This window comes from Neopelma chrysocephalum, unplaced genomic scaffold (assembly GCF_003984885.1).
Source record: "Neopelma chrysocephalum unplaced genomic scaffold, ASM398488v2 Primary Assembly neopelma1_96492, whole genome shotgun sequence".
Classification (NCBI taxonomy): Eukaryota; Metazoa; Chordata; class Aves; order Passeriformes; family Pipridae; genus Neopelma; species Neopelma chrysocephalum.
Window position 1 is genome coordinate 112,521 of NW_020925138.1, and position 24,480 is coordinate 137,000.

The following is a 24,480-nucleotide window of genomic DNA, read 5'->3' on the forward strand; positions in this document are numbered from 1 at the left end:
GGACTCAATCCCCTCATCTAAAACATCAATAAAGATATTAAATAGAACTGGGCCCAACATTGATCCCTGGGGGACACCACTGGTGACCGGTCACCAACTGGATGCAGCACCATTCACCATCACCATCTGGGCCCAACCATCCAGCCAGTTCCTAACCCAGCACAGAGTGCCCCTGTCCAAACCGTGGGCTGCCAACCTTTTCAGGAGTATGCTGTGGGAGACAGTGTCAAAGGCTTTGCTGAAGTCCAGGTAGACCACATCCACAGCCTTCCCCTCATCCACCAGGCAGGTCACCTGATCATAAAAGGAGATCAGGTTGGTCAGACAGGACCTGCCCATCCTAAACCCGTGCTGGCTGGGTCTGATCCCTTGTCCATCCTGTAGGTGCTGTGTGATTGCACTGAGGATTATCTGCTCCATAACCTTGCCAGGCACTAAGGTCAGGCTGACGGGCCTGTAGTTTCCTGGGTCCTCCTTCCGACCCTTTTTGTGGATGGACGTGACATTTGCCAACTTCCAATCATCTGGGACCTCCCCAGTGAGCCAGGATTGTTGGTAGATGATGGAGAGCGGCTTGGCAAGTTCTTCTGCCAACTGCCTCATCACCCTTGGGTGGATCCCATCTGGTCCCATACACTTGTGAGGATCCAAGTGGCTCAGCAGGTGGCTAACTGTTTCCTCCTGGATTACAGGGGGGCTATTCAGCTTCTTATCTCTGTCTACAAGCTCCAGAAGCCAGCTGTCCTCAGGACAACCTGTCTTACTGTTGAAAACTGAGGCAAAGAAGGTGTTAAATACCTCAACCTTTTCCTCATCTTTGATAACTATATTCCCGCCCATGTCCAATAAAGAATGGAGGTTTTCCTTGGCCCTCCTTTTGCTATTGATGTATCTGTAGAAGGACTTTTTGTTATCCTTCACAGAAGTGGAGAGATTAAGTTCAAGTTGTGCCTTCATTTTAGCATGACTGGCTGAGCAGGGAAGGAAACAGAGAAAGACTGGATACCTTCAGATAAGGGCTGAGACCCTGGAGGGCCCCAGGACTGGCCCAAGCTGGAAGATAAGAGCAGTTAATGGCCTGCCCATGTGGACATGGTGAAAGAATCCAATGAGGTGTTAGAAGACCCCAGACCATAAATCACCATTGGACCAAGAGATGGGTGCAGGGCACGTGAAGGGCGTGTGAAGATCAGGTGCACAGACTGTGGGGGTATAAAGACACAGGGATTTCTTTGTTTGAGGTCCTTTTCTGGAGGCACCCAGCTCGAGCTGAAATAAACTGACTCTGCCTCAGAACATAGGGTCCAAACTATTCTTTAACACCCTGGGAGGCACCAAGCCTCCTCACCCTTGAGCATCTTCAGCCTGGGCCCCTCCTGGGAGGGTTGAAAGTTGCACTACCTCTACTTGGGCTGGGGGAATGTGATGGGTTTGCCCCTGGAGCTTCTCTTTGCCTTCCCACTGGCCTTTCCCCCCCTCATGGCCCCAACCAGTTCTGTCCTCTTCCTCCTTCCTATTGCCTGCATGTTTTTCCAAGATCTGCAGCATTTCTGTAACTTTCACGTTTCTCTAGTATCATGTCTACAACATTCAACATTCATTTGTTAAGTTTCCCTTATTAAACATTGGAGGAAATCAACTTCCCCAAGTCTCTATGCTGGGGGGTATCAATGTCTCCTTGTAAAGACATGTTCATCAATAAAATCTGGTTTTCCTGCTTTCTTACCACCTGCATATCAATGAGACTGCCTAGGAAAAAGAAGGGACAGGGAGGCCCATGGGGACCTGCCCTCTCGGTGGTGGGGGCAGAATGCTGTGTGGGTGTTAATACAGCACAGAGGCATGTCCAGCCCCAGGCACCCATCTGGCTGGACCCCTGCTGCTAGCCATTTGCTGACCCTCACAGGTGCTGCTGAGGGGCTAGTGCTGCACAATGGGGCCCTGGAGATTTTGTTGCTGATGGATTTGGGCTTCGGGGGGGAACCAGGCATCCTCCTGGCCAGACTCCTGCCACCAGATTAAAGTCTCCTTGGGTAGGGTGCTACAGGGGTGCAGGTGGGGGGCTCCCTGGTGACCAGTAGCCAGGTGGGGAAGTGGCAGCGCTTGGTGTGCAACAGGTCTGGGAATGTGTCTGGAGACCTCCAGACTGTTGGCACTGAGCTCATGCCCCAAAATAGCCCCCTGGGGCCAACCTGTGTGGGCGGCAGCTGCCCCAAGCATGTACCCACCTGTTCCCATCCTGTCACTCAGCACGAGTTTGGTGTGCCCAAGAAGTGGTGGGGCAGGCAGGGATGCTGTGGGATACAGCAGGGACATGGCCAGGCTGTCAGGTGTCCCCTGTCTATAGGACCCATCCACAAAAGTATGATCTACATCATGAGCAGCAAAGGTGGCATCCAACAGTATCACTGCCAGTGACCCCCTGCCCCTCTGCAGGCACAACCCTGAGAGTGCAGAGGGGCTGTTCCTCTTAGCCAGGCTCCAGGATGCATTTGTGGCTTTCACAGGCATCCCAATCCTCCCAACTGTCCCCTGACAATCAATGCTGACCTGACCTGGCACCAGGCTCTCACCCAGGTATCAACCAGGCAAGAGGCCCCTTTGAGCAGCCAGCAAGGATGGCAAATGGGTGCAGCATGGCAGTGGCCCTGGCATCATCCAGGCAGACCGGGACCATGGGAGTTCTGGCACCCCTGGCACAGGGCTACAAGTGCAACCTCCCTGCTGTGTGCTCCAGGGACAAGGCATGGTGGCACAAACACCAAGGGAGGGACATAGGGTGCGATTCACCCCAGCCCCCTAAATCTCCCCTGCTGGAATGAGGGAGTATTTTGGCAGGCAGGTTTGGACAAGTACATGTGACTTGGAGTTGGGATGCTGCAGTCACCAGATACCAGCACCTCTGTGGGGACCCAAATCTAGCTGAGCTGGAGGAAGGCAGGGAAGCCACAGCCCGATTTCTCAGGGAGTCCAGGGATGGGGCAAGACAGAGGCACGGGTTGCACCTGGGAAGTTCCTATTAGATGGTGGGACAAGCCTTTTCCCAGGAGAGGAGGTTGGACCCTGAAGTGGGGCATGGAGGGGGAATCCCCATCCTTGGAGACCTTAGCCTGGGGCGGGGCTGGACATGGGTCAGCAAAGGTAGGGACTTGCACCCACACCCCTCTGCACTTCCTTGCCCTGGAGGTCACTCCAGAGGATGGCTTTGAGGGCAGACTCATGGGCCTGGGCACTCAGATGGCCCCAGCTGTGCTAGTTGGAGGTGCTCCTGATGCCTGGAGCAAAGGGGAGGGATCAGCAAGGGGGAACTGCTCCTTCAAGGGGGACATTCAAGGGCTGAAGCCCTGCCTTGCCTTTCCTAGCTGCTCACACTATGCACATCATCATCTTTCCTGAGTGCTGAGCCCGTGAAGTTGCTCTGGGATGAAGCATCTCACAGAAAGTCATCCATCCTCGCCCAGGAATGTCAGGAGACGCATCTTCCCCCTCCCCTCAGAAACCATGTGCTGGCAGTTACTGACTCTCCTTGTCCAAATATGTGCCTAATTCATCAGTATTAATAGTTGCTCTCCACAGTCCAGCAGCAGCTCTTCTGCTACTTTCTCTTTGGTGCCAGCAGCCTTTCGGTCCTCAGTTGCTCCCATCCCTCCTATGCCCCCTGCAACCCAGAGCTGAGAGTTCCTAGAAAGCCACTTTCTCCAGCTCTCAAAAACTTTTTGCTCCTCTCTGCTTGGAGTACCATTGCAGAAAAGTTGCAGCAGGCAAGGGCTGGATGCTGTCCCAGGGCAATGGGCTGGGAAAGCCCATGCACCCCTCCTGTCCCCATCCCATCTCAGCCTCCCCACATGCCACACTGCTCCTTCGGCCCCCTCTGCCAGCTTCTTCCAGCCCCACTCCCACCCCACCCCCCGATCCAGAGCCCTCCCTGCAGCTGGGAAAACACCAGAAGCATTTATGAGTGTTATTAAGGTGTGTGCTATTTTTGGAGGAGCTGGGATCTGAAAGGTTTGCAATTTTTTGTCTGTGGACTATTTAGAGCAGAAAGACAAAGCAGGGCAGTTGGTTGCTCGCGTACCCTGTGTCACCCTGAAATGCCACCTTATGGGCTGTGCATGGGCCAGGTGTCCCCGTGGGTGTCAGAGATGGTGACACCAGGGTGCAAAGCAGTGGAGAGATGAGTGCCAAGGAGCCTATGCATAGGAGCTGGATGGGAAGGTTGTGGGCTCAGGTCGCTTCTCTCTTGGAGGATTTTCCCCATGTATGCAGTGTCAGCCCATGGTCTCCCCAAATGCAATCACAGCCCATGGGCATCTCTGAGAGAAATCAACCTGTGAGTATCCCCAAGACTGCAGTGCCAGTCCATGGTGCCCCCAATTGCTGTGCCAGTCTCTGAGGTGCCCTCAAACCAGTGCCAGGAAACAGGGTCCCAGGCCTCAGGATGCAGTGACAGGGTGTGCCTAGGACAATGCCAGCCATGCAGTGTCCTCTAGCACAGGGACAGCTCTGACTGGAGCAGAAGCAGGTCTCAGGTCCTGGGGGTGGATGGTTGGTGGTATTCCTGGGGCATGGTAACAGCACACTGCCAGTTCATGGATGTCCCAAGTGCAGGGAAAGTCACGGGATGTCCCCCACAGTGGTGAGAAGCAACAGTGTCCCCCTAGTCCAGTGCCACCAGAAATGCCCCTATTGAAATGCTCTGCAGTGTCTCTAGTCCAGTGCCCCTGGGGTACCCCTAGTGCAGTGACCCAGGGTGTACCTAGCACAGTGCCACCAGTGTGTCCCTAGTGCAGTGCCCCAGAGCGTCCCTCGCCCAGTGCCCCCGTGGGTGTCTGGCGCCGAGGCTGCGGTGGTGTCCACCAAGGGTGTCACCCTCCCATCCTGCTCGGTGCGAGAGCCAGTGGCGAGCTTGTCCCTAAAAGGTGCTGGCGGGCGACGGGGGAGGTGTTGGGACGTCCTCCACCCGGCGCGGCCCCTCCCCGGTTCTTAGGCGGAGTGGCGGGGCTGGGGGCGCAGTGCCGGTGCTCCCGCCGCCCCCGGTGTTCCGCATCCCGCCGCCGCCCCGCGCCTGGCCGCCGCCCCGCCGTCCCCATGGAGGCTATCAAGAAAAAGATGCAGATGCTGAAACTGGACAAGGAGAATGCCATCGACCGCGCAGAGCAAGCGGAGGCCGACAAGAAGCAGGCAGAGGACCGCTGCAAGCAGGTGGGTGTCCCACAGGCTTGGCCGGCATTGCCCGGGGACCCCCGCCTAAGGGTGTCCAGACCCAGGCACCCCGTCTAGCTGGGTGTCTAGCCTGGGGATCCTCCACCTAGGGGTACCCAGCCCTGGGGACTGGTACCTGCTGTGTGTCCAGCCTGGGGATTCCTGTCCTAGGGGTGTTCTGCCCTGGGGACCTTGTCTCACTGGGTGTCCAGCCAGCAGATCCCAGCTCTAAGGGTACCCATCCCTTGTGATCTCAACCCTCTGGGTGCCTGTATCTGGAGACCTTACCCTTCTGGGTGCCCATCCCCAGGGATCAGCAGTCCAACATGTTGCCCCTGACTACTCACATCAGTTCCCCCCAAACATGCCATGTCTGTGGGACACCACAGTGCCACCTCCCTATCCCTCTGCCAGGGAGATCCTTGGGGATAGAGTACTCCCACCCCAGACACAGAGATGGGAACCTTCTCAGTGCCCCCTGGAGCTGTCCCCCCCAGTCAGGACCTTTCCAGTCCCTTGCATAGGGAGGGAGCTCACCACCCCCTTACCCCCACCAGGCTCAGGAATGCTGAAGGCTACTCTGGCCCTAGGAACCAAGGGCTCCCTGAGGACATGTGGCCCCAAAGTCAACAGTGAGCATGTCTGCATGCTCCTGCTATGCCCCCAGCCTTGGCCACCCCAGGAGGAGGATGGCTATCCCCTCCCCAGCCTTGTGGGAACTACCAACCTCCTGATCCTCACCCTCTGTCCCTTCTCCAGCTGGAGGAGGAACAGCAGGGCCTGCAGAAGAAGCTGAAGGGCACAGAGGAGGAGGTGGAGAAGTACTCCGAGTCTGTCAAGGAGGCCCAGGAAAAGCTGGAGCAGGCGGAGAAGAAAGCTGCAGACGTATGTAGGCGTGCCAGCAACTCCTCCCCTATACCGGTGCCAGACATGGGGGGGGGGGAAATGCGAAGAAAGAAGAGGGCCTTATATGGAAGGTGTCTGTGGGGAAGACTGTCAGCATCCCATTCCTGTGATGCTGACACTGAACCCAGCTGAGATACAGGGCAGGGCAGGGACTGGCCAGATCCTTCTCAGAGTGCGGGGGCCAGGCAGGCTGTGGCAGATACCACTCAGTCAGCTCCGGAGCTTTGTGGGCAGCTGCCTGTCTGGCTCCCCAAAGCTGACAGAGATGAGTATCCCAAGCTGTGTCACAGGTCCCCAAGCATAAAACAGTCTGCGGTGCTTGCTAAACTGGCAGGAAAGCAAAAAAGAGCAGAGAAATGGAAAAAGTTCTTGCCCGTGGCCAACTGCCAAGAGCTGGCTATGAGGAAAGATGTTCGGGGTCTCGGGGGGTAGGTTTGGTCATTTTGGGGTCCAACATGCCACACTGTACCCTGGCAAGGGCAAGGTCAGGAAGAGTTTTATTTAGTGTTGTGACTGATGTTTCTTCTGGGAAATGGATCCCGTCAGGGAGATATTAGAAAAGTGTTGAAATTGGCTTGTACCTGGTCAGGATGAAGGGTGGAACAGCTTTGTGCAGCCATGGGGCCACTCAGGAATGGGGTATAATGACCTGTGGTGCCACACAGGGTATTTGACACCCTACAAATAAATCCTCCTTTTGATAGCCAGCCCTTTGATGAAAACCAACCCTGGAAGCTGGAGGAGAAGTTAAAGGGGAAACTGGAGGAGAAGATAAAGGGGAACTGGTTGGACTGCGGCCAGCAGTGCATAGCCAGGCTTTTTAGGATTGATTGAGAACAAAAATTTCAGTCCCAGATAATTTATGGAGATAAATGGGGAGATGTGTCAAATCTCTGAGGTGGTTGCCAAGGATAGGGATGAGCAGACAAGGATCAGCAGTAGCAGCACATGTCCCTGGGGTGGCCCAGAGCCCCCAGGGAACACCTGAGGGGTTCCCCAGCATTATTTGCTGACCCTACAGACCTGCCCTAGTTTAGTTAGATGCTAAACCAAAGTAATTAAAACATTAAAGATCCTCTGGAAGGGCATCATTTATCTTGACGTGGGGCAGACATGTAAAGCTAGATAGGGTGGCTGTTGTGTGTAGCAGGGATTTGTACTGGTCTGACTGGATCCATGCTGATATGGGACAGGGCAAGCTCAGTACAAGATCTGGCTGATGTGAGGGACTCAGAGGAAGGTGCAAATGGTGGCACAGGGCAGACGTTGACCACAAGGTGCGAAGCAGCTTGCTGATGACAGCAGGCTGTGAAATGCCATTCTGGGCAGGGAGGGCGAGTTACTGCACTCTTGGTCCACAGTGGCTTGGCAAGTCTGTGGGCTTCGGCAAGGAGAGTCCTGTCCCAACAGATACGAGGAACATGAGCCACCAACCCCTCCAGGAAAGGGCTGGACAGGGAAAAGGAGCACTCCTTCAGTGTCAGGGAGGGCAGGCTGGCTGCAGATGGGTGTTACAGGCAGGGCTGGGAGCCCATTACCAGCACAGCTGCCCCAAGGCCATGCTGAAACCTGGACAGGCTGTGCCATGTGCAGGGCACTGGAAGTCACCAGGTCTCCATGCCAGGGACGTGAATGTGTTTCCTCCTCCCCAGGATGCGCCACAGTGTTGCTCCCAGCTCTGGCAAAGGTAGCGCAGGGTAGACCCCCAGAGCCCATCCACCTGCCTCCCTGGGAACCATCGTGCTCCCCTTGGCTGCCAGGACTGTGTGCCTGTGAGCACAGAGCATCCCCATCTCTTGGCCAGGTCAGGGCCCATCACAGTGATCCAGGCAGGCTCATGGTCTTGGCAAAAATGTCAATGAATGCCTTAAAAGAATAAATCTCCCCCTGCCCCAGCACTGCCCTGCCTCCAGCATGGGGTGGCAGTGCAGGAAACCCACAGGAACTGCGCTAAGGGGTGCAAATGCAACCTTCCCAGGCACTTGGAGGGGAGTCAGATGGTGGCACAAACTGGAGAGCACCTGTCCCTGAATCGGCAGCTCCATGGCGCTGGCAGCCCCTTCCCAGCAGTTCTGTGAGGCCACCATGGCCCCACCGCCTCCTTGTCCCCAGGAGGAATAGCCCGTGAGGCCCACGGCACGATGCTGGCAGGGGCTGCTGGACATGGTGCAGCCAGGACAGAAGGTTTAGCCAGAGCAGCCCTCTCCAGCCCCCTGCATCCCCAGCTGGTGGCCTGTTCACGGCCCCAAAGGTTTCACCCAAGTTCCCACCCTATTTGCTCTCACCAGCTGAGACTTTGCTCTTATTTGGCGATTCCTTGAGCTGGTGGGAGGGAACCGAGCTCTGCTGGGAAGTGACTGCATCCCTAGGTGGGGCCAGAGAAAGAGGCACCCAGCCCAGCAGGGTGGCTGCACCTCAACTTACCCCCTTCCTGCCCACAGCCAGCTTGCCCCTGCCCCTTTGATGGTGGGGACCTTGCTTTCTACTCTGGGCCCGTGCACTGGCCTGGGAGTACTCTTGGCACCCAGGTATTGGGCTGGGAGTGGTGCAGGACCAGCAGGACTAAGGCCAAGCCTGAGGCCACTTGCTCCCAGGGGACCGGCAGCACTGCCTCTATCAGAGAGACGCAGGGCTGCAGGACTCTGCTGGCAGTGTGGCCAGGTCCCCCCAGGCCCCCTGATCCTGGAGCCAAGGGCAGCCAGCAGGGTCAGCCTGGGAACTGGCGTCCCTGGAGGCAAGTGAGAAGTGCAGCCTATGCTGCCTGGGAGCTGTCAGAGCTCTGTAAGGGAAGACTGAGTGCCAACAGTGCCAGCCCCTCCTGATGGATCATAGCATGTGCCCTGGCAAAGATGCAGAGCTGGGAGCTGGGAACTGGACTCCCCTATGGGGCAGAGCCCCAGGGCAGCTGGGGGATGCAGGGGGAACCATGGGCCCCCTGCAGGGCTGCCAGCCAGGTCCCTGCTTGGGGAAGCAGATGCCAAGGGACTGAGTGAGATGGGTGCTGGGGACATGGCTGTGCTCTGCAGCTCCAGCCCCAGGTCCCCCAGGAGGATGCCTGGGAGTGGGCTCTGCCCCAGGGCCCCTATGGGGCAAAAGCCCATGACCACCCCATCTCTGCAGCATGGGTACATTGCTCCAGTGTCCATGGGGGCTTGAAGGGGCCAGACTCTGGCACCCCCAGACTCCCTAGGCTCCTCTACATCATTCTGGGGGAGCTTGATAGGACTGTGCACCCCTGTCTGAGGGGGCACTATGTGCTCTGCTTGGAGGGGGACTATGCCCTGTATCCTGGGGGCATCATGCACCCTGCCCAGGGAGGGGGAACAGTGTGCACTGCCCAGAAGCCGCTGAGCATCTTGTCTTAGGGGGGGGTAGGAACAGTAACCCCTGCCTGGGGAGGACCACGCGTCTTGCCCAGGAGGGCACACTATGTCCTATTTGGGGTGGGGAGGACTGTGGACCTCGCCTGATAGAAGACTGTCCCCTGCCGGTGGTGGGCACCCTGCCCGGGGGTCTGTGTACGCTGCCCGGGGGAGCGGCGGCCCAGGTCGGACCGTAGCAGGAGGAGGGGCAGGAGCAGGAGGAGCAGGAAGGAATGGAGGCAGGGCAGCGGGAGTGGCCGCTGCCTGAGTGCTTCCTGCCCGAGTCGGGCGGGTCCCACAAAGGGCTTGGCGGTGTGGCCTCCCCGCTGGCAGCCCCCGCCATGGCAGGCATCAGCTCCATCGACGCTGTCAAGAAGAAGATCCAGAGCCTACAACAGGTGGCCGACGAGGCGGAGGAGCGCGCCGAACACCTGCAGCGGGAGGCCGATGCCGAGCGGCAGTCCCGGGAGCGGGTAAGGCGGCAGGACGCGGGGGGCATGGCGGGGCGGGGGGCGCTCCGGCAGCTCCCCGGGATGCCCCCACCGTCTCCGAAAACGCCGCCGGCATCCTTCCCCGCTGGCTGGCCCCGGCCACCGCCCCCCTGCCCCGGTAGCCAGGCTGTCTGCCTCCGGGTCGGAGTTCAGAGAAGTCCCGGGGGAGCTGGACAGCGCTGTCATTCAGGTACCAGGGCAGCATCGCTGCCTCCCCACTGCCTCCTCCAGTTGCCTCCCTCATGGGTCGTTCGAGGGATACTCCGTGCGGCGGGGCTGCCCAGGGCTTCTCCTGTTGACGGGGCACCAGGGAGCAGCCAGCTCTGCCTTGGCTCTGCTTAGGGTCGGGCACGTCCTGGGAAAGGATCTCCTCCCTCGGAGGCCGGCTGTGTGCACGGCTAAAAATCCCACACCCAGACTCTTGTCTGGCTTCCAGCAGGCTCTGCGGTCCGGGCCGCAGCAGTCTCAGAGCCTTTGGCTCTCTAGCATGTGGGGATGAGCCACCCCTTTGCATGGGCCAAAATTTCCACTCTGGCAGTGGGATGGCATTTCCAGGCTGCAACTTGTTTCTGGTTTGGCTTTTTTATTGTTGTTGGAACTTGTGAGTTTTTTTCTCTCTTTGTCCTATGCCCACTCCTTTAACATCCTCACCACGGGTCACAGAGCTGGGTGCAGTACCCGGGCTAATGTCACTCTGACTGTGTGCAGAGGAAATGGCCACTTCCTGCAGCCGCAGATTGGGGTCACTGGGTCCTGCTGGAGAGCTCATGTTCCTGAGCATCCTTCCGGGGAGCTCTGACTCACTTTGAGGATAATTGTCTAGGAAAAAAAACTCCTGCTGGGGTGAGGCAGATGCTGCAAGGAGAGCACTGTCCTGTGAGGGGCCAGCCCCAACTCCTGTATAGTTTGGCAAGGGATGAGCTCTCAGTGAGCCCAGAAAAGGGATGTTCATGGGGTGGAGGCAGCTGTTGTGCCAGCTTTGGAGCTAGCCGCCCACCCAGCACACTGCCAGGCTGACCCACTTGGACTGGTGCCAGCTGTGCCTGCCAGCTTACCACGGGGACCATAGATGCTCAGCAGGGCAACCTCCTTGCTGCTTCCATGGCCCCTCTGCTTGGCCAATGTCCCCCATGGGCATTCCCAATTCTGGAACAGGAGGCTGGCCAATGTCGGGTGCTGCAGCTGGCTATGCCCACTCTAGCCTGTGAATAAGCAGGAGACATTATCCTGTGGTTGGTGCCTGTCTCCCTGCCTCTTGGTACATGGGGCTACTCACCACAGCAGGGTCTCATTGCTGCTCATCTCTTTGCATCTGGGGTTTTAACTCCCCACAGCCCTTCTGGTGGGGAGCAGGGCCAGGAGCTGCTGAAGAAGCATTTCACAGTGGTGGTGATGGAGCAGGCAGGAGACCTTTACCAAATGGAAAGACTGTGGGGCCAGGTGTCAAAGGGCTGGCAGGGGCCAGGGCCACTGCTCACAGCCAGCCCTGGCTCCTGGTCCCATGTGCAGGGAGCCTGGGAAAACATGGAGCCCTGGTCTTTCAGGCCCCAGCAGCTGTGGTTTGGCTGGGCTCCAGCCTGCTGAGGGCGACATGCTCCATTGCCCCCAGTGCCACATTGTACATCAACCAGGGAAGGGGAGGGAGGGGGCAGGGGATCTGTGCTCAGCTTTGGGCTACCCTGTTGCACAGGACTGGGGAGGGTGCCCCCAGAAGAGGCTCCCAGCTCACTCTGCCACCTCTTTAAACAGGAAATCTACTAGTGGCTCCAATCTCCTTTTGTAAGCGAAGCTGTACAGGGCATTCCTCCCTGTTTACTCACTGCTCCGCAAACCTCAGATAGCATCCCCATGATGGTGCAGCTGCTCCAGCCACCCTACCCTGGTGAACATGCTTCGTCCCTCTCCAAGGCAGGAGCTGGAGGTGTGGGGGCACTGCACGTGCTGGGCTCGGGTTGCATGGCCAGGAGGAGCCAGCATCAAACAGAGTGCTAGGGATGGAGAGAGCCCCATTGTCCCTATAGAAAGGAGCCCAGATGGGCTTGTTGCATGGTGTCAAGGGGTGTTTTGGATAGTGAATGCAAAAATAACTGCTGAAAATGCTTTTTATACCATCATGGCTAGGCTTCGCAAATGAAGATTTGGGAAGGGCTCTACCCACATTTGCTACTAGCGTGCTGGTGGCTAAAAAGGCCAATGCGAGATAGACAGGTCCGGTTGCAAAAGGCACAACAGAAAGACTCCTTAGGTGGTATTGACAAGACACAGTTCTTTCTGCGTTGTCTTTTCTCCTCGAGAGTGATCCTGCATGTGTTCTCAAAAGAAGCAGCAGCGTTATAGAGAGTGTGTCTCCAGACCTCCCGATTGGAGGCCAAAGTAGTCCAGTGATGATCAATATGGCCCAGGCTGAGATGTTGTTTCAGGGAGTCCTTGTATCTTCTCTTCGGGGCTCCTCTCTTGCGGCAGCCAGTGGCAAGTTCACCATAAAGCATGATCTTAAGGAGGCGGTAGTCCGTCATCCTTGAGACGTGTCCTGCCCAACGCAGCTGTGTTCTCAGTAACACAGCCTCAATACTTGTGATTGCCGCTTGTTCTAGAACAGACGTATTAGTCACATAATCTGACCAGTGGATGTTTAGGATTGTACGGAGGCAGCACTGATGTAAGCGTTCTAAGAGTCGCAGGTGGTGGTGGTAAATGACCCATGATTTGGATCCATATAAAAGAGTAGACAGCACAATGGCTCTGTAAACACTGATCTTTGTACTTTTCTTCAACTGTTTATTTCACCAAACTCTTTTATGGAGTTTTCCAAAAGCACTATATGCCTTTGCTAACCTGTTGTCTATCTCTCCATCAATCTTACCGTCCGAGGAGATGATGCTACCTAGGAAATTAAACTGCTGGACTGATTTGAGCTCTGATTGGCCAATGGTGATATGGGGATGATGGAAGACTTCCTGAGGTGCAGGTTGATAAAAAACTTGTCTTCTTTAAGCTAACTTCCAGACCAAAAAGCTCAGCAGCCTCTGCAAAACAGGATGTTAAACACTGCAGAGCTACTTCTGTGTGGGCGATGAGGGCAGCGGCATCAGCATAAAGCAACTCATGGACAAGACGATTTAAGATCTTAGTATGGGCCTTCAGTCGCCTTAGGTTGAATAGGCTTCCATCAGTACGATATTTAATGTAGATACCATCTTCTTCATCGAGGTCTGCTGTGACCCTTTGGAACATCATGCTGAAAAAGATTGTGAATAGAGTTGGTGCAAGAACGCAGCCTTGTTTCTCACCATTGGTTATTAGAAAGGGCTCAGAAAGTGTATCGCCATATCTGACTTGGCTGCGCTGATCGGCATGAAGTGAGATGATCATTTTAAGGAACTTTGGGGAACATCCTAAACGTTCCAAAATCTGCCATAGACCTTTTCTGCTCACAGTATCGAAAGCCTTGGTGAGATCAACAAAGGTTCCATAGAGACCTTTGTTCTGTTCCCTACACTTCTCTTGTAGTTGTCTGAGGACAAATACCATGTCTGTGGTACTCCTGTTGGCTCTGAAACCACACTGACTTTCAGGTAGAATTTCTTCTGCTATGGCGGGTATTAGTCTGTTCAAAAGTATTCTTGCCAGGATTTTGCCAGCAATGGAGAGCAGAGTAATACCTCGGTAATTTGAACAGTCTGATTTATCTCCCTTCTTCTTGTACAAAGTGATGATGACTGCATCACAAAGGTCTGATGGTAGTTTGCTTACTTCCAACAACGCACCACAAACTCGTGAAATTTAGCATGGAGTGCTTGGCCCCCATGTTTCCAGACTTCAGGTGGAATTCCATCAACCCCAGCTGCCTTGCCAATTTTCACCTGCTGTATGGCCTTAAGAGTTTCTCCCCTAGTAGGGGCAATATCCAATTCATTCTTCACCGGTTGTTGTGTAATGTACTGAATTGCTGAGTCTTGATCTACACGGCTAGTACTGAAAAGAGTCTGAAAGTGTTCAGACCATCGATTCAGAATGGAGGTTTTATCTGTTAGAAGCGTTTGACCATCTGCACTGAGTAGAGGGCTTTGGACCTGGTATGTAGGCCCATATGCTGTTTTCAGGGCCTCATAGAATCCTCTGTGATCACCTGTATCTGCGCATAATTGAATTTTTCCTGCTAGATTGATCCACCACTTGTTCTGGATGTCACGGAGTTTCTGTTGGAACTTGCTGCATGCAAGACAAAAGGCTGCTTTTCTCAAATGACAAGATGGTAGTGCAAGGTGTGCTTGGTGAGCAGTTCTCTTCTTCCTCAACAATTCCTGGATCTCTTGATTGTTTTCATCAAACCAGTCCTTGTTCTTCTTGAAGGAGAACCCTAAGGATTCTTCAGAGGACTGCAGGATGCTGTTTTTAATATGGTGCCAAAGTGTTTCAGGAGAGGGATCGAATGATTTTCGAGCCTAGTTTGAAGGTTTGCCTGGAATCTGTCTCTCACTGTAGCTCTTTGAAGATTGTTAACTTGGAGTCTCCTCCTTGGGATACTGCCCCTTTTAGGTTTGAATTTAAGATTGAAGTTAAGTTTACAGCTCACAAGTCGATGATCTGTTTGACATTCTGCACTAGGCATCACGAGGGTATGACGGACATTTCTCTGTCGCACCAAGACATAATTGATGAGGTGCCAATGCTTAGATCTAGGATGCATCCAGGTTGTCTTCAGACTATTTTTCTGCTGAAAGATAGTGTTGATGATGGTGAGCTGTTGCTCCGCACAGAATTCTAGCAGAAGGTGTCCATTATCATTGCAGTTTCCAACACCATGCTTGCGTAATACTCCTTTCCAGGCTTCAAAATTCTTTCCTACTCTGGCATTTAAATCACCAAGGATAATGATCTTATCATCTGCCGGAATCTTTTGGGTGAGGTGGCGCAGGTCAGTATAAAATTTATCTTTTTCAGCAGGGTCAACTTGGAGAGTTGGGGCATATATACTTAAGAGGAAAACATGTTGCTTTTTGTGTAGTGGAAGGCGTAAGGAGATAATGCGATCAGAATGACCTGTCGGTAGATTTTCAAGTTTAGGGACAATGGAGTTTTTAATCATGAAGCCAACTCCTGAAAGATGCCTTTCGGTTCTGGCTTTACCTGACCAAAAGAGTGTATAGCCAGCACCATGTTCCCTAAGGTTGCCTTCTTCATGGAGACAAACTTCACTGAGAGCAGCAATGTCGATGTTGAGACGTGACAGTTCGTGGGCAATTAGGGCAGAATGACGCTCAGGACGTCCACTGTCCGCAGTATCAAGCATGGTTCTGATGTTCCAGCATGCGAGTGTCAATTTGGGTACACCTTTGAAGGCAGGTGTATGCCTTTGTCTCTTAAACTTTGTTTGACCGCATCAGAAGATGCCCATTCGCCGCAGTTAACCAACTGGGTGAAGGGTGGAGATGAGCTTTGTTTAGGCCACCTTTTCTAGGCCCCTCTCTGTGTGGAGCAAGCAGTGCTCTCCTTGAAAAAGGCTGCTTGATCATTCAGGATGCTGCCGAACAAGACTGTCATCTCCAGGGTCAGTCTCAGGCGACCAATGTCCTGAACCGCCTGTATGCAGGATTGGGTCTGTGGTTTCCAGTGCATCTTATCACCTGCCGTTTCGACCCTCGCCTGTCGCTACAGGGCTTTACAAATGTGGATATCACCCCCAAGCCTGCGCCATGGATTTTTTAGGTGAGACGCAGCATGTGCAGAACTGGACCCACCCTTTAATCCTAAGGTTCATCTGCCAGGGCCTACCAAGCTTGGATGCTGACAGCGAGGTCCTTAGGGCGTAGGTTTGATTAGAGTGTCCTTCTCTTAGATGGATGGCCTTACAGAGCTAAGCTAGCTCCATTTGCCCGGGTTTGGAATTAGAGTTGTCCTTCTCCTAGAATGACTGCCAGAAGGCTAGTGAACCCATCCTGCCCATGGACACATTTTATCTGTCCCTACAGTTTTGACCTTTCTGGCATGGGAGACCCTGCCGAAGGCATGTACCATCGCCAGCATAACTCGCAACCTCATAGGGGCACACAAACTACTTCCCCACTAAGATGGTTAGGGCAAGCCTTTCAATCCCTACTTTTCCCCCAGACACCTATACTCAAACCAAGGGATATTCCCAGGGACAATCCCTTGCTCTGAGCACCCTTTCAGGGTGCTTGTATGGCCAGTCTTCGCGAACGAAGATTTTGGGAAAGGTTTTTTACCTTTCGAGCCTGCGCAATGGATTATTTAGGTGAGACACAGCATGCGCTGAACTGAGCCCACCCTTTAATCCTAAGGTTCATCTGCCGGGGCCAAGCGAGCTTGAACAATGGCAGTAAGGTCCTCAGGATGTAGGTTTGTTTAGAGTGACCTTCTCTTAGGTGGATGCCCTTACAGGGCTGACGAGCTCCATCTGCCCGGGGGAGTTCCCTGACCGGGAATCGAACCCGGGTTGGGGCGGTGAGAGTGCCGCATCCTAACCACTAGACCACCAGGGGTCCCCAACAGGGTGCTATACTTTTTATATATAGTGAGACATATATGTCATATGGAGTGACCAAGGGGTTTCTGCTCCCCTAGGCTGAAGCTGAAGTGGCTTCTCTGAATCGCCGTATCCAGCTGGTGGAGGAGGAGGTGGACCGAGCTCAAGAACGCCTGACCACTGCCCTGCAGAAGCTGGAGGAGGCTGAGAAGGCAGCTGATGAGAGCGAGAGGTGTGACAGGGAGGGACAGAGAGGGTGGTCTCAGGTCACCCTTGATTGCAGGCAACTCCCTTGGTTTTGCAGTGGGGTTTGGGGATCCCCCTGAAGTGATCTTTTGGAGTTTGCATTGGTTTTCCTGCAGACCCCCAAAAGGAAAGAGCAAAGCCACAATGCAGAGAAGTCCCCCAGATATGGGCATTCTTGGTATGCTTTGAAATTTCCATGGAACCCATAAAATCCTGAAAAATTTGATCTGGTGTTTATACAAATATCAGTCTACAACTGAAGCCAGAAGGTGCTCGGAGCCTGTTTTCTGTCCCAGAGCAGCCTCTTCTGCTCGAGAGTTGAGCAACTGCCCAGAAGGGGACTTCTGTGCCTGGGAACTGTGCTTGACCTTTGAGAACAAACCAGCCTCGTTCAAAAAGAAGTCCTGCAGAGTGCTTCCCCATCCTCATAGCAAGCAGGTTTACCAGGCAGAAGCCATGCAGGCAAGGGCATCACAGCATTCCTGGCAGTTATGTGAACTCTCCCCTCCATTGGCAAAGACCAGTTTGAGCAGCAGCATCTGAGCGAGAGAAGAGTCTGCAGGAGTCCCTGTTGAGGGGGTTCATGTGGGTTTGGTGACCCCCTGCTTGTGAGCATCATTCCTGAATGGGAAAAGGCTTTGTGACGGGATTTTTTCTAGCATTTCCTAAAGGTTGCTAGCCTGTCAGACTGCCTTTGTGGAAGTTGTGGCCAGTTCATCGTGGACTGCACACGTTTTTACCCCCCTGAATGATGAGTTCAGGACCTGCCTGGTTGAGAGGCACTGTGGCCACATCTTGGGCTGGGACACAGCCCTGGGGTGGCCTTGGGGTCAGGTCCGCTGCTTTAATTGTGCACAGGAGCATCCTTGGCGTACCACTAGTGTGACCCTACTGTGTGAGGTGGCCAATGAGTGCCAGTGTCCGAAATCTCTGGAGCTGGAGGATGGCAGGGTTAGGGCACAGTGGATGGGAGATGCAGGTGCCACCTTGATCCACAGCAGTAACATATTTTGGCTCGTGCTTTCCTCAGAGGCATGAAGGTCATTGAAAACAGGGCCATGAAGGACGAGGAGAAGATGGAGCTCCAGGAAATGCAGCTGAAGGAGGCAAAGCACATAGCAGAGGAGGCTGACCACAAATACGAGGAGGTGGGTGCCCACACTCACGTGTCCCCTTCCCCCAGTGCTGATTCCCTGGCAACACCCTGGGCTGCCTCCCCACAGCCCTGTGTCCCAAGCCAGGGCAAGTATGGGGCTGATGTGTGCTCCTTGCTGCTGTCAACAGGTCGCCCGCAAGCTGGTTGTCCTTGAGGGAGAGCTGGAGCGCTCAGAGGAGAGGGGAGAGGTAGCGGAGAGGTGAGTTGGGCTCCCAGTGGGCAGCGTGAAGAGGTCCCACGTGCCCCTTGCCCTGAGTCCATAGCAGCTGGGGGTGGCTGTGTGTCTGTGTGGGAATGGGAATATCCTTCCCCAGGAACAGCAGATTCTGCTGTCAGGGTGGTCCCTGGGCTCACAGGCTGGGGGCAGGGGGATTCCAACCTGCACATCCTTGACCCTGTTCTCTGCTGTCCCCTACCCCCGGGGTGCTCCTCTTCTGCCCCAGCCGAGTGAGACAATTGGAAGAAGAGCTGCGGACCATGGACCAGACTCTCAAATCCCTCATTGCCTCAGAGGAAGAGGTACTGGGGCAAGGGTGCAGGGCTATCCACAGCAGCCCCCTCTCTCTGTCGCTATCCCTTAAACTGTGTGAGCCACCTCTCCTCTCTGCACCACTGCCTCTGCCACAACCTCCCCTTGCCTCCCTCTCTGGCGAGCGCATCCCTGTGCCTGCCCTCCTTCTTGGCAGGGCTGGTGGGAGCCCAGCTGGCAGTGATGCACAGGGTGTCTGTGCAAGGAGGCATGAGGAACAGATGAATAAATGTGTCTCAGCAGCTTCCACTCACAGCGGCTCTGTTCCTTCTGCGCCTGCACTGCCTGAGTTTTCTCCTCCCTCAACTTGTTTCCTTTCTTTCCTCCTTCCCTACCCACTCTTTCTGCTCCTTCCTCTCACCTGCCCCTTGGCCCCACTCCCTCTCCTGCTGACCCTGCTTGGGATGTAGTAAATGTGGTGATCTAGAGGAGGAGCTGAAAATTGTCACCAACAACTTCAAGTCCCTGGAGGCCCAGACTGACAAGGTAGGACCCAGAGGGGCTGCTGGGGCTGGGCAGAGTGCGCAGGGTCTGGGGCTGCTGGGGTCCTCCACTGAAGTGAAGTATGGCCAGAGGTGTCCTGTGGGGCTCATGGCTGCCCATCTGTCTCTGCAGTATTCCACCAAGGAGGACAAGTATGAGGAGGAAATCAAGCTTCTAGGCGAAAAGCTGAAGGAGGTAAGGGCTGTGGGGCTGAGACCCCCAAGAGAGGGGCTGGCACTGCATCAGTGCAGGCACAAGTTTTCCATCCCCTGTGGATTTTGACCCTGTTACACCCATGTCCTCTCACCCTTCCCCAAATTGTGGCCTTGCAGCATGGCAGATGTCTGGCTCTGGGATGCCCCCATGGGATCCTGATACCCCAGAGAGGGGCCCTGGTCCATCTGAAGGGCTGGTGTTTGCATCCCCAGGGAGCATAGTCCCACTGGGGTTGCATCCTGCAGCCTCATGCTGCACTGCTCCTCTGCTTGCCTCTGCCCTGTGTGGTGTCCTGCTCCCAGGACATGCACTGGCAGGAGCTCATGCCCTGCACGTATCAACTTCAAGCCATGTCTGATTTGAAGTGATCAGTCTAGTGTTGGTTGCACACACAACCTATGAAGTGTGTGGGCTCCCATAATGCTTTTGGTGGTCAGGACAGATTGGGATAAACAGAAAGCCCAACATGGAGGCACTTTGCCCAGCTGATTCCTTTGAGGATGTCTAAGTTTTATTTGGCTCCCCGCCAAGTCCCAAGACCCAGCACAAAAAAACCTCTTGCAAGGAGCAAAGAAAAAAAACTATGAAAAATCCAAATTAGCCGAACTATATTAAAATAAATGTATTTACGTATATTACAGTTATATACAGTTGAAATATTATATACAATTCCAAAAGGGAAAGGGAAAGGGAAGGGGGAAGGAAAAAAAAGGACAAAACCAAAATAGATATACACAATCAAAAACTCAGGATCTAGCAAACTAAAGAATTAGCAAAAGAATATCTTACTACTTTCCTTGGGATAGCACGATTCCCCAAACGTCGCCACCACGCTACCGGACTCCGGATCAGCAGAAACAACAGGCCCCGTAGGCCCAGCCAGGCTCCAGCTCCCCCACAGAGGCTAGACTGGCTGCAGGGAATCTGCTGTCTCCAATCTTCGCCGGAAGGAAAGAGAGAAAGAGGCTTCTCTCTCTATCTATTTATATGTTTGGATTACATTAAGGAATAGGATGGAATACTTCCTTCCTTCCTTCCTGGTGACCAGGAAGGAAGGCCTAATACTTAAAACCATTACAGAGGGCAAGCTCTCACCCCTGCTGTTAGTTTAGGGCATGGGGGTCCATGGGGCCTTTGTCCCTTGCCTTTCCCAAGGGAGGGCTCATGGGGGGGGCAATATGGGAGATGTAGATGAGGCAGATTTGAGTTGCAGTGCAGCATGCTCCATCCCTGTTGTGCCCTGCAGCTTACCCTCTCTCCCCTGCACTCCTGTAGGCTGAGACCCGTGCAGAGTTTGCAGAGCAGTCTGTGGCGAAGCTGGAGAAAACCATCGATGATCTAGAAGGTAAAACATCCTCTCTCTCCCTGTGTCCCTCTTTCCCAGGGAGCACTGCCCAAGATGTGGCCCCAGCAGGGCCAGACAGGGCTTGGCCAGGGTGAGGGGCTGGGCAGGGGTCCTGGAAGGGGGGAGGCTGGATGCTGTGGTGTCCAGTGCGGGGGCACAGAGATGCTGGGATCTGTGGCTCTGCCCTCAGGTGGGGAATAAGGCTTCATCCACATCACCTGTGTCCACATGCTCCTGCTGCCCTTGGCCCCCTGCTCACAGCCACCCTCTCTCTCTTTGCTGCCCATCCCCCATCCTTACTCTACTGCCTGCCACCCACCCACCCCCTGCCTGCAGATGAACTGTATGCGCAGAAGATGAAGTACAAAGACATCAGTGAGGAGCTGGACAATGCGCTTCATGACATCACCTCCCTCTGAGCCCCCCCCCGCCGCTGAGCCCCCCGCTGGGCACTAGCATCACACCCCCTCCGCGCTCAGCCACTTGCCTGCCTGGCCATCCCACCTTTCTCTCTCCCTGCCTGCTCTGTCCCCTCTGTCCTTCCCAGCCCATGCCTGTCCATCATCTCCTTTGGGACAGGAGTCAACCCAGGTTGTTCTCACAATACCCCTCTTTGTGGGGAGACAAGGTGTAAATGTTTAGGGGTGTTTGGCAGAGAAGGGGAACAGCACCCAGGACCCCCTCATGCTGGGTTTGATGCCCATGCAATTGCAGGTTCATGCCACAGCATTACCCAGCAGGAAACAGAGCTGTGCCCAGGAGTCCTTCGCTTCAGCAGCTCCCTCCTCAGCTCCCTGGTAGCACAAACACCGGGGACATCTGCCCTCCACATTCCTCCAGCAAAGCCCCCTGATTCTGCTTGCTGAGCCCAGCGTGGGGGGGGGAACCTGCACAGGGAAAGTGGCACCTCCACCACCAAAACAGAGATGAAGGCTTAGGCCTGCGGGATGGAGGGGGGAGTTAGGTTGTGCGGGCAGCCCATCCCCAGGCAGACAGCCCCCAGGCCCCCACTCCTCCCTTCCCTCTGCCTCCCTTCTATCCTTTGCACATTGCTGTTCAGTTTACATTTCATGACTTTTTTTTCTGTTCTGTCCCTCTGAGTATACTGAACTGGTCTCAATAAAGCATTTTCTCTCCTCCATTTCTCCTTTGTTTTCTTCATGCTGCTCTGTCCCTCATCTGTCTGTTTCATGCAAGTGCTGGCAGCTAGGTGGTAGGAGGTGATTGCAGGCAGCTCGCAGCTGCAGGACCCCTGGAACGGCCCTGGCTGCCAGGCTGAGTGAGACAGGGCCCTTTGTGCCTCCACCCAGGGGATGACCCCCACCACCCCCTGGCTCTCTGACACAGCTTTCCTCATCTCGTGCCACCTTCTTTATGACTCTTTTGGCATGAAATATCAAGGTTAGACCTGGTCCTGTCCATTTTGTCTCCTCACTCCTGGACATTGCCCACAAGCAGCAGTCCCTGGCATCATTCCTTCATCACCCTCCCACACCAAAGGGGCTAACCCTACCCTTCAGCAGTGATCCCTGGCCCTAAATGGGACCCTGATCCTCATTCTCCTTCCTCAGCATTCTACCCTGCCCCACAACTCTGTCCCTGAATTGATGGACCCACGGCCCTGTTCCTGCCCAAAGACTGGCTGCCTCTTCCTGCCAGCTCAGCTCATTCCCAGTTGCTGTCTGGGAAGCAACAGGGTTTCCAGCAAGGGCTTTGTGGAATGCTGTCTCTTTTGACTAACTTGCCTTTCTTTCTTCCCTCTGCTGTACTGACCTCTCCTTTTCTATAGAACACTCCCAGCAGGAGGCCAAGAAAAACCACATTCTCTCTAACAAGCTACAAGTCATCCTTACCGAACTTAACAACTGAGCTGTTGAGAACTCCCAGCCCAGCCCAGCCAGACTCCTGCACCTAGGCTGCCACCCCCACTCCCTGCCTTATGCCAGGCTGGCTCGAGGATGGGAGTGCCTCCCCACTCCCTGCTGGGGTTAGGAAGTGCATTGGAGCCTTGGCTTATCTTCCTGGGGGTAACTGACCTGCTTGGGGGGATTGGGGAGTCCTCTGAAGCTGATCAGTTTTTCTTGGGAGGGAGAGAAACGAGGGGTTTTGTGATGTCCTGGGATACCTATGAAGTGATGGCTGTCCCCCAGCATCGGTCTAGCCCTGCCAGGGAGGGATGAGGTAGCTTGTATCACTGCCTTCCTTTCCTTCTCCCACGGGTTGGCAGCCAGCCTCTTCCCCCTCACTCTGGTCATCCCAGACAATGCATGGAGGATCCCCTCAGAATGGGGTCCCTGCAGGGTACTGTGAGGGCTGGGACAGGAGCTGGGGACCTGGTAGCACCCATTACCCCAAACCTGAGATAGGGAAGAGCCTGACCAGGAGCTCTGGGAGACAGGGCTGGGTGGGCAGAACTCTCATCCCATTCCCATCTCCAGAGGGAAGGAGAATGCTGTTTGGAAGTGAGTGCAGAAGGAGGATGCCTTGGCAGCCAGGTTGTCCAGCAGAGCTCATCCTTGAAGCCTTGTTAGCTCTGCTCCTTCTCTCTCTGCTGTTCTCTCTGCTCACCTTCCCAGACTGCTGTCTCACTGTCTTCTTGACAAAGCACCTCTGTGTGGCAATGGATGTTTGGAAAGAGTCCTGCCAAAGGTGGATTGACGAATCAGAAGTTTTTAATGTTGTTTAAACTCATGTTAAGAGGGCTCTTTACAGAGCCACTGCGTTTTCCCCTATACCTCCACTGTAAATCCCTTATCTCTCGGGCAGGAGTGTCCTGGGAAGATGTCCCAAGGTGTTCTCATTGGTCCCTTGTTAACCCCTTCCTTATTGGCTGTGAACCCTTTACCTTGATTGTGACCCCTCACCTGTGATTGGTCCCCAAGGGCTATATAAGCCCCCTCCCACATTAAACTTCCTCTTTCGTCCTCTCTCCCCTGGTGCTCTGGTGAGTGCTCCGTCTTGGGGTCACCCGGCCACGTGGTGGGGGGCAGGGTGGAAGGGCATGCTCCTTCCAGGTATGGACTGAAACGAGGCCTGAAGGATCTCCCCCATTCCCAAATATCCACCGTTACCTCTGGGTCATGCAGCAGGCTCTGGCTCTCTGCTTTTGCTGGCTAAGGGTTTGTGTGTGAGCCCACAGCCAAATGGTGGTGATGCCGGGGCAGAATGTGCTGTGAGCAGAGCAGGGAGATGAGGCCATACTAGTGGCTGGCTGGGGAAGGGGTATCTATCAGTGGTATCTATGCTGTGGAGGGCCTGGCTGTGAGCAACAAAGTGCCACGGGAGGATGGAAATGCCAAAGAGTAGGGACCATCCACCCTGAGTGACTGGCCTGGCTGGCCTTGCTCCCTTAGTAGATCCCAGAGTGGCTAGACATCCTTGCCAGTGGTGGGGCTGCTTGCTCCACAGGGACAGCCCATGCAGCTGGAGGCTGGTGCCATACTGAAATGTCTGTTTGTGTGTGTCTGTGCTTGGTGTGGTGTGTGTGGGTCTGACTGTGCCTGGGTATGCTCTGGCTGTGTCCCTTGTGTTCACAGAGAGTCTGGCCAGTGCCAAAGAGGAGAACGTGGGCATCCACCAGGTCCTGGATCAGACCCTTGTTGAGCTGAACAACCTCTGAGCTGCCCTGGGGAGCCCCCGTCCCTCTTCCCTACCCCACATGTGCACCCCACTGGCATGCTCAGGATGTCATCAGCTGAACTGCGTCTTGGCCAAATCCACACATCCATTGAGAAGGGAAGCCCTGCAGCCTTACACCATGGCTCAGGGGTGTCTTCTCTGTGCACAACCTGACTGGCTCTGTCCTGTCTTCATGTCCAAATATTAAAGTAATTTGACAAGATGAATGGCTGTGCTTGGTCTTTGCAGGAGGGCACAGGCACTGGGAGATGTGGTGGGGGGCTCTCTGCCCAGTTCTCGCAAGGAAGCTCTACAGGGTCTTGGGTCCAGAGTGGGATATGGTCAGCATAAGAATATCCTTCACAGCCGTGGAGGGCTGAGAGCAATAATGCACATGGTTTGGGCTACATTCCCATGTCTCCATCACCTCCTTGTGATG

General features: G+C 54.7%; 1 protein-coding gene across 10 annotated transcripts; it reads left to right on the forward strand.

Annotated features, from left to right (window-relative positions):
• Positions 1–5,088: 5,088 nt before the first annotated feature.
• On the forward strand, positions 5,089–24,042 carry LOC113981353 (tropomyosin beta chain-like). Of its 10 annotated transcripts, none has more exons than XM_027708703.1 (9): positions 5,089–5,202; positions 5,962–6,087; positions 16,547–16,680; positions 17,725–17,842; positions 17,979–18,049; positions 18,294–18,369; positions 18,995–19,057; positions 20,354–20,423; positions 23,960–24,042. In XM_027708703.1, the coding sequence occupies exons 1-9, from the start codon at positions 5,089–5,091 to the stop codon at positions 24,040–24,042; spliced, it is 855 nt and encodes a 284-aa protein (XP_027564504.1). The 10 variants fall into 10 exon arrangements, with proteins under 10 accessions (XP_027564504.1, XP_027564505.1, XP_027564506.1 ...); XM_027708704.1 differs by lacking the exon at positions 18,294–18,369 and adding an exon at positions 18,790–18,865; XM_027708705.1 differs by lacking the exons at positions 18,294–18,369; positions 23,960–24,042 and adding exons at positions 18,790–18,865; positions 22,213–22,292.
• The last annotated feature ends 438 nt before the right edge of the window (positions 24,043–24,480 follow it).

Excerpts from the sequence above, each read along its gene's own strand:
- LOC113981353 (XM_027708703.1), top strand. The coding sequence starts at position 5,089 with ATGGAGGCTATCAAGAAAAAGATGCAGATGCTGAAACTGGACAAGGAG. Across the intron at positions 17,843-17,978 it reads CTGACCACAAATACGAGGAG|GTCGCCCGCAAGCTGGTTGT; the intron begins GTGGGTGCCCAC and ends TGCTGTCAACAG. Across the intron at positions 19,058-20,353 it reads TAGGCGAAAAGCTGAAGGAG|GCTGAGACCCGTGCAGAGTT; the intron begins GTAAGGGCTGTG and ends GCACTCCTGTAG.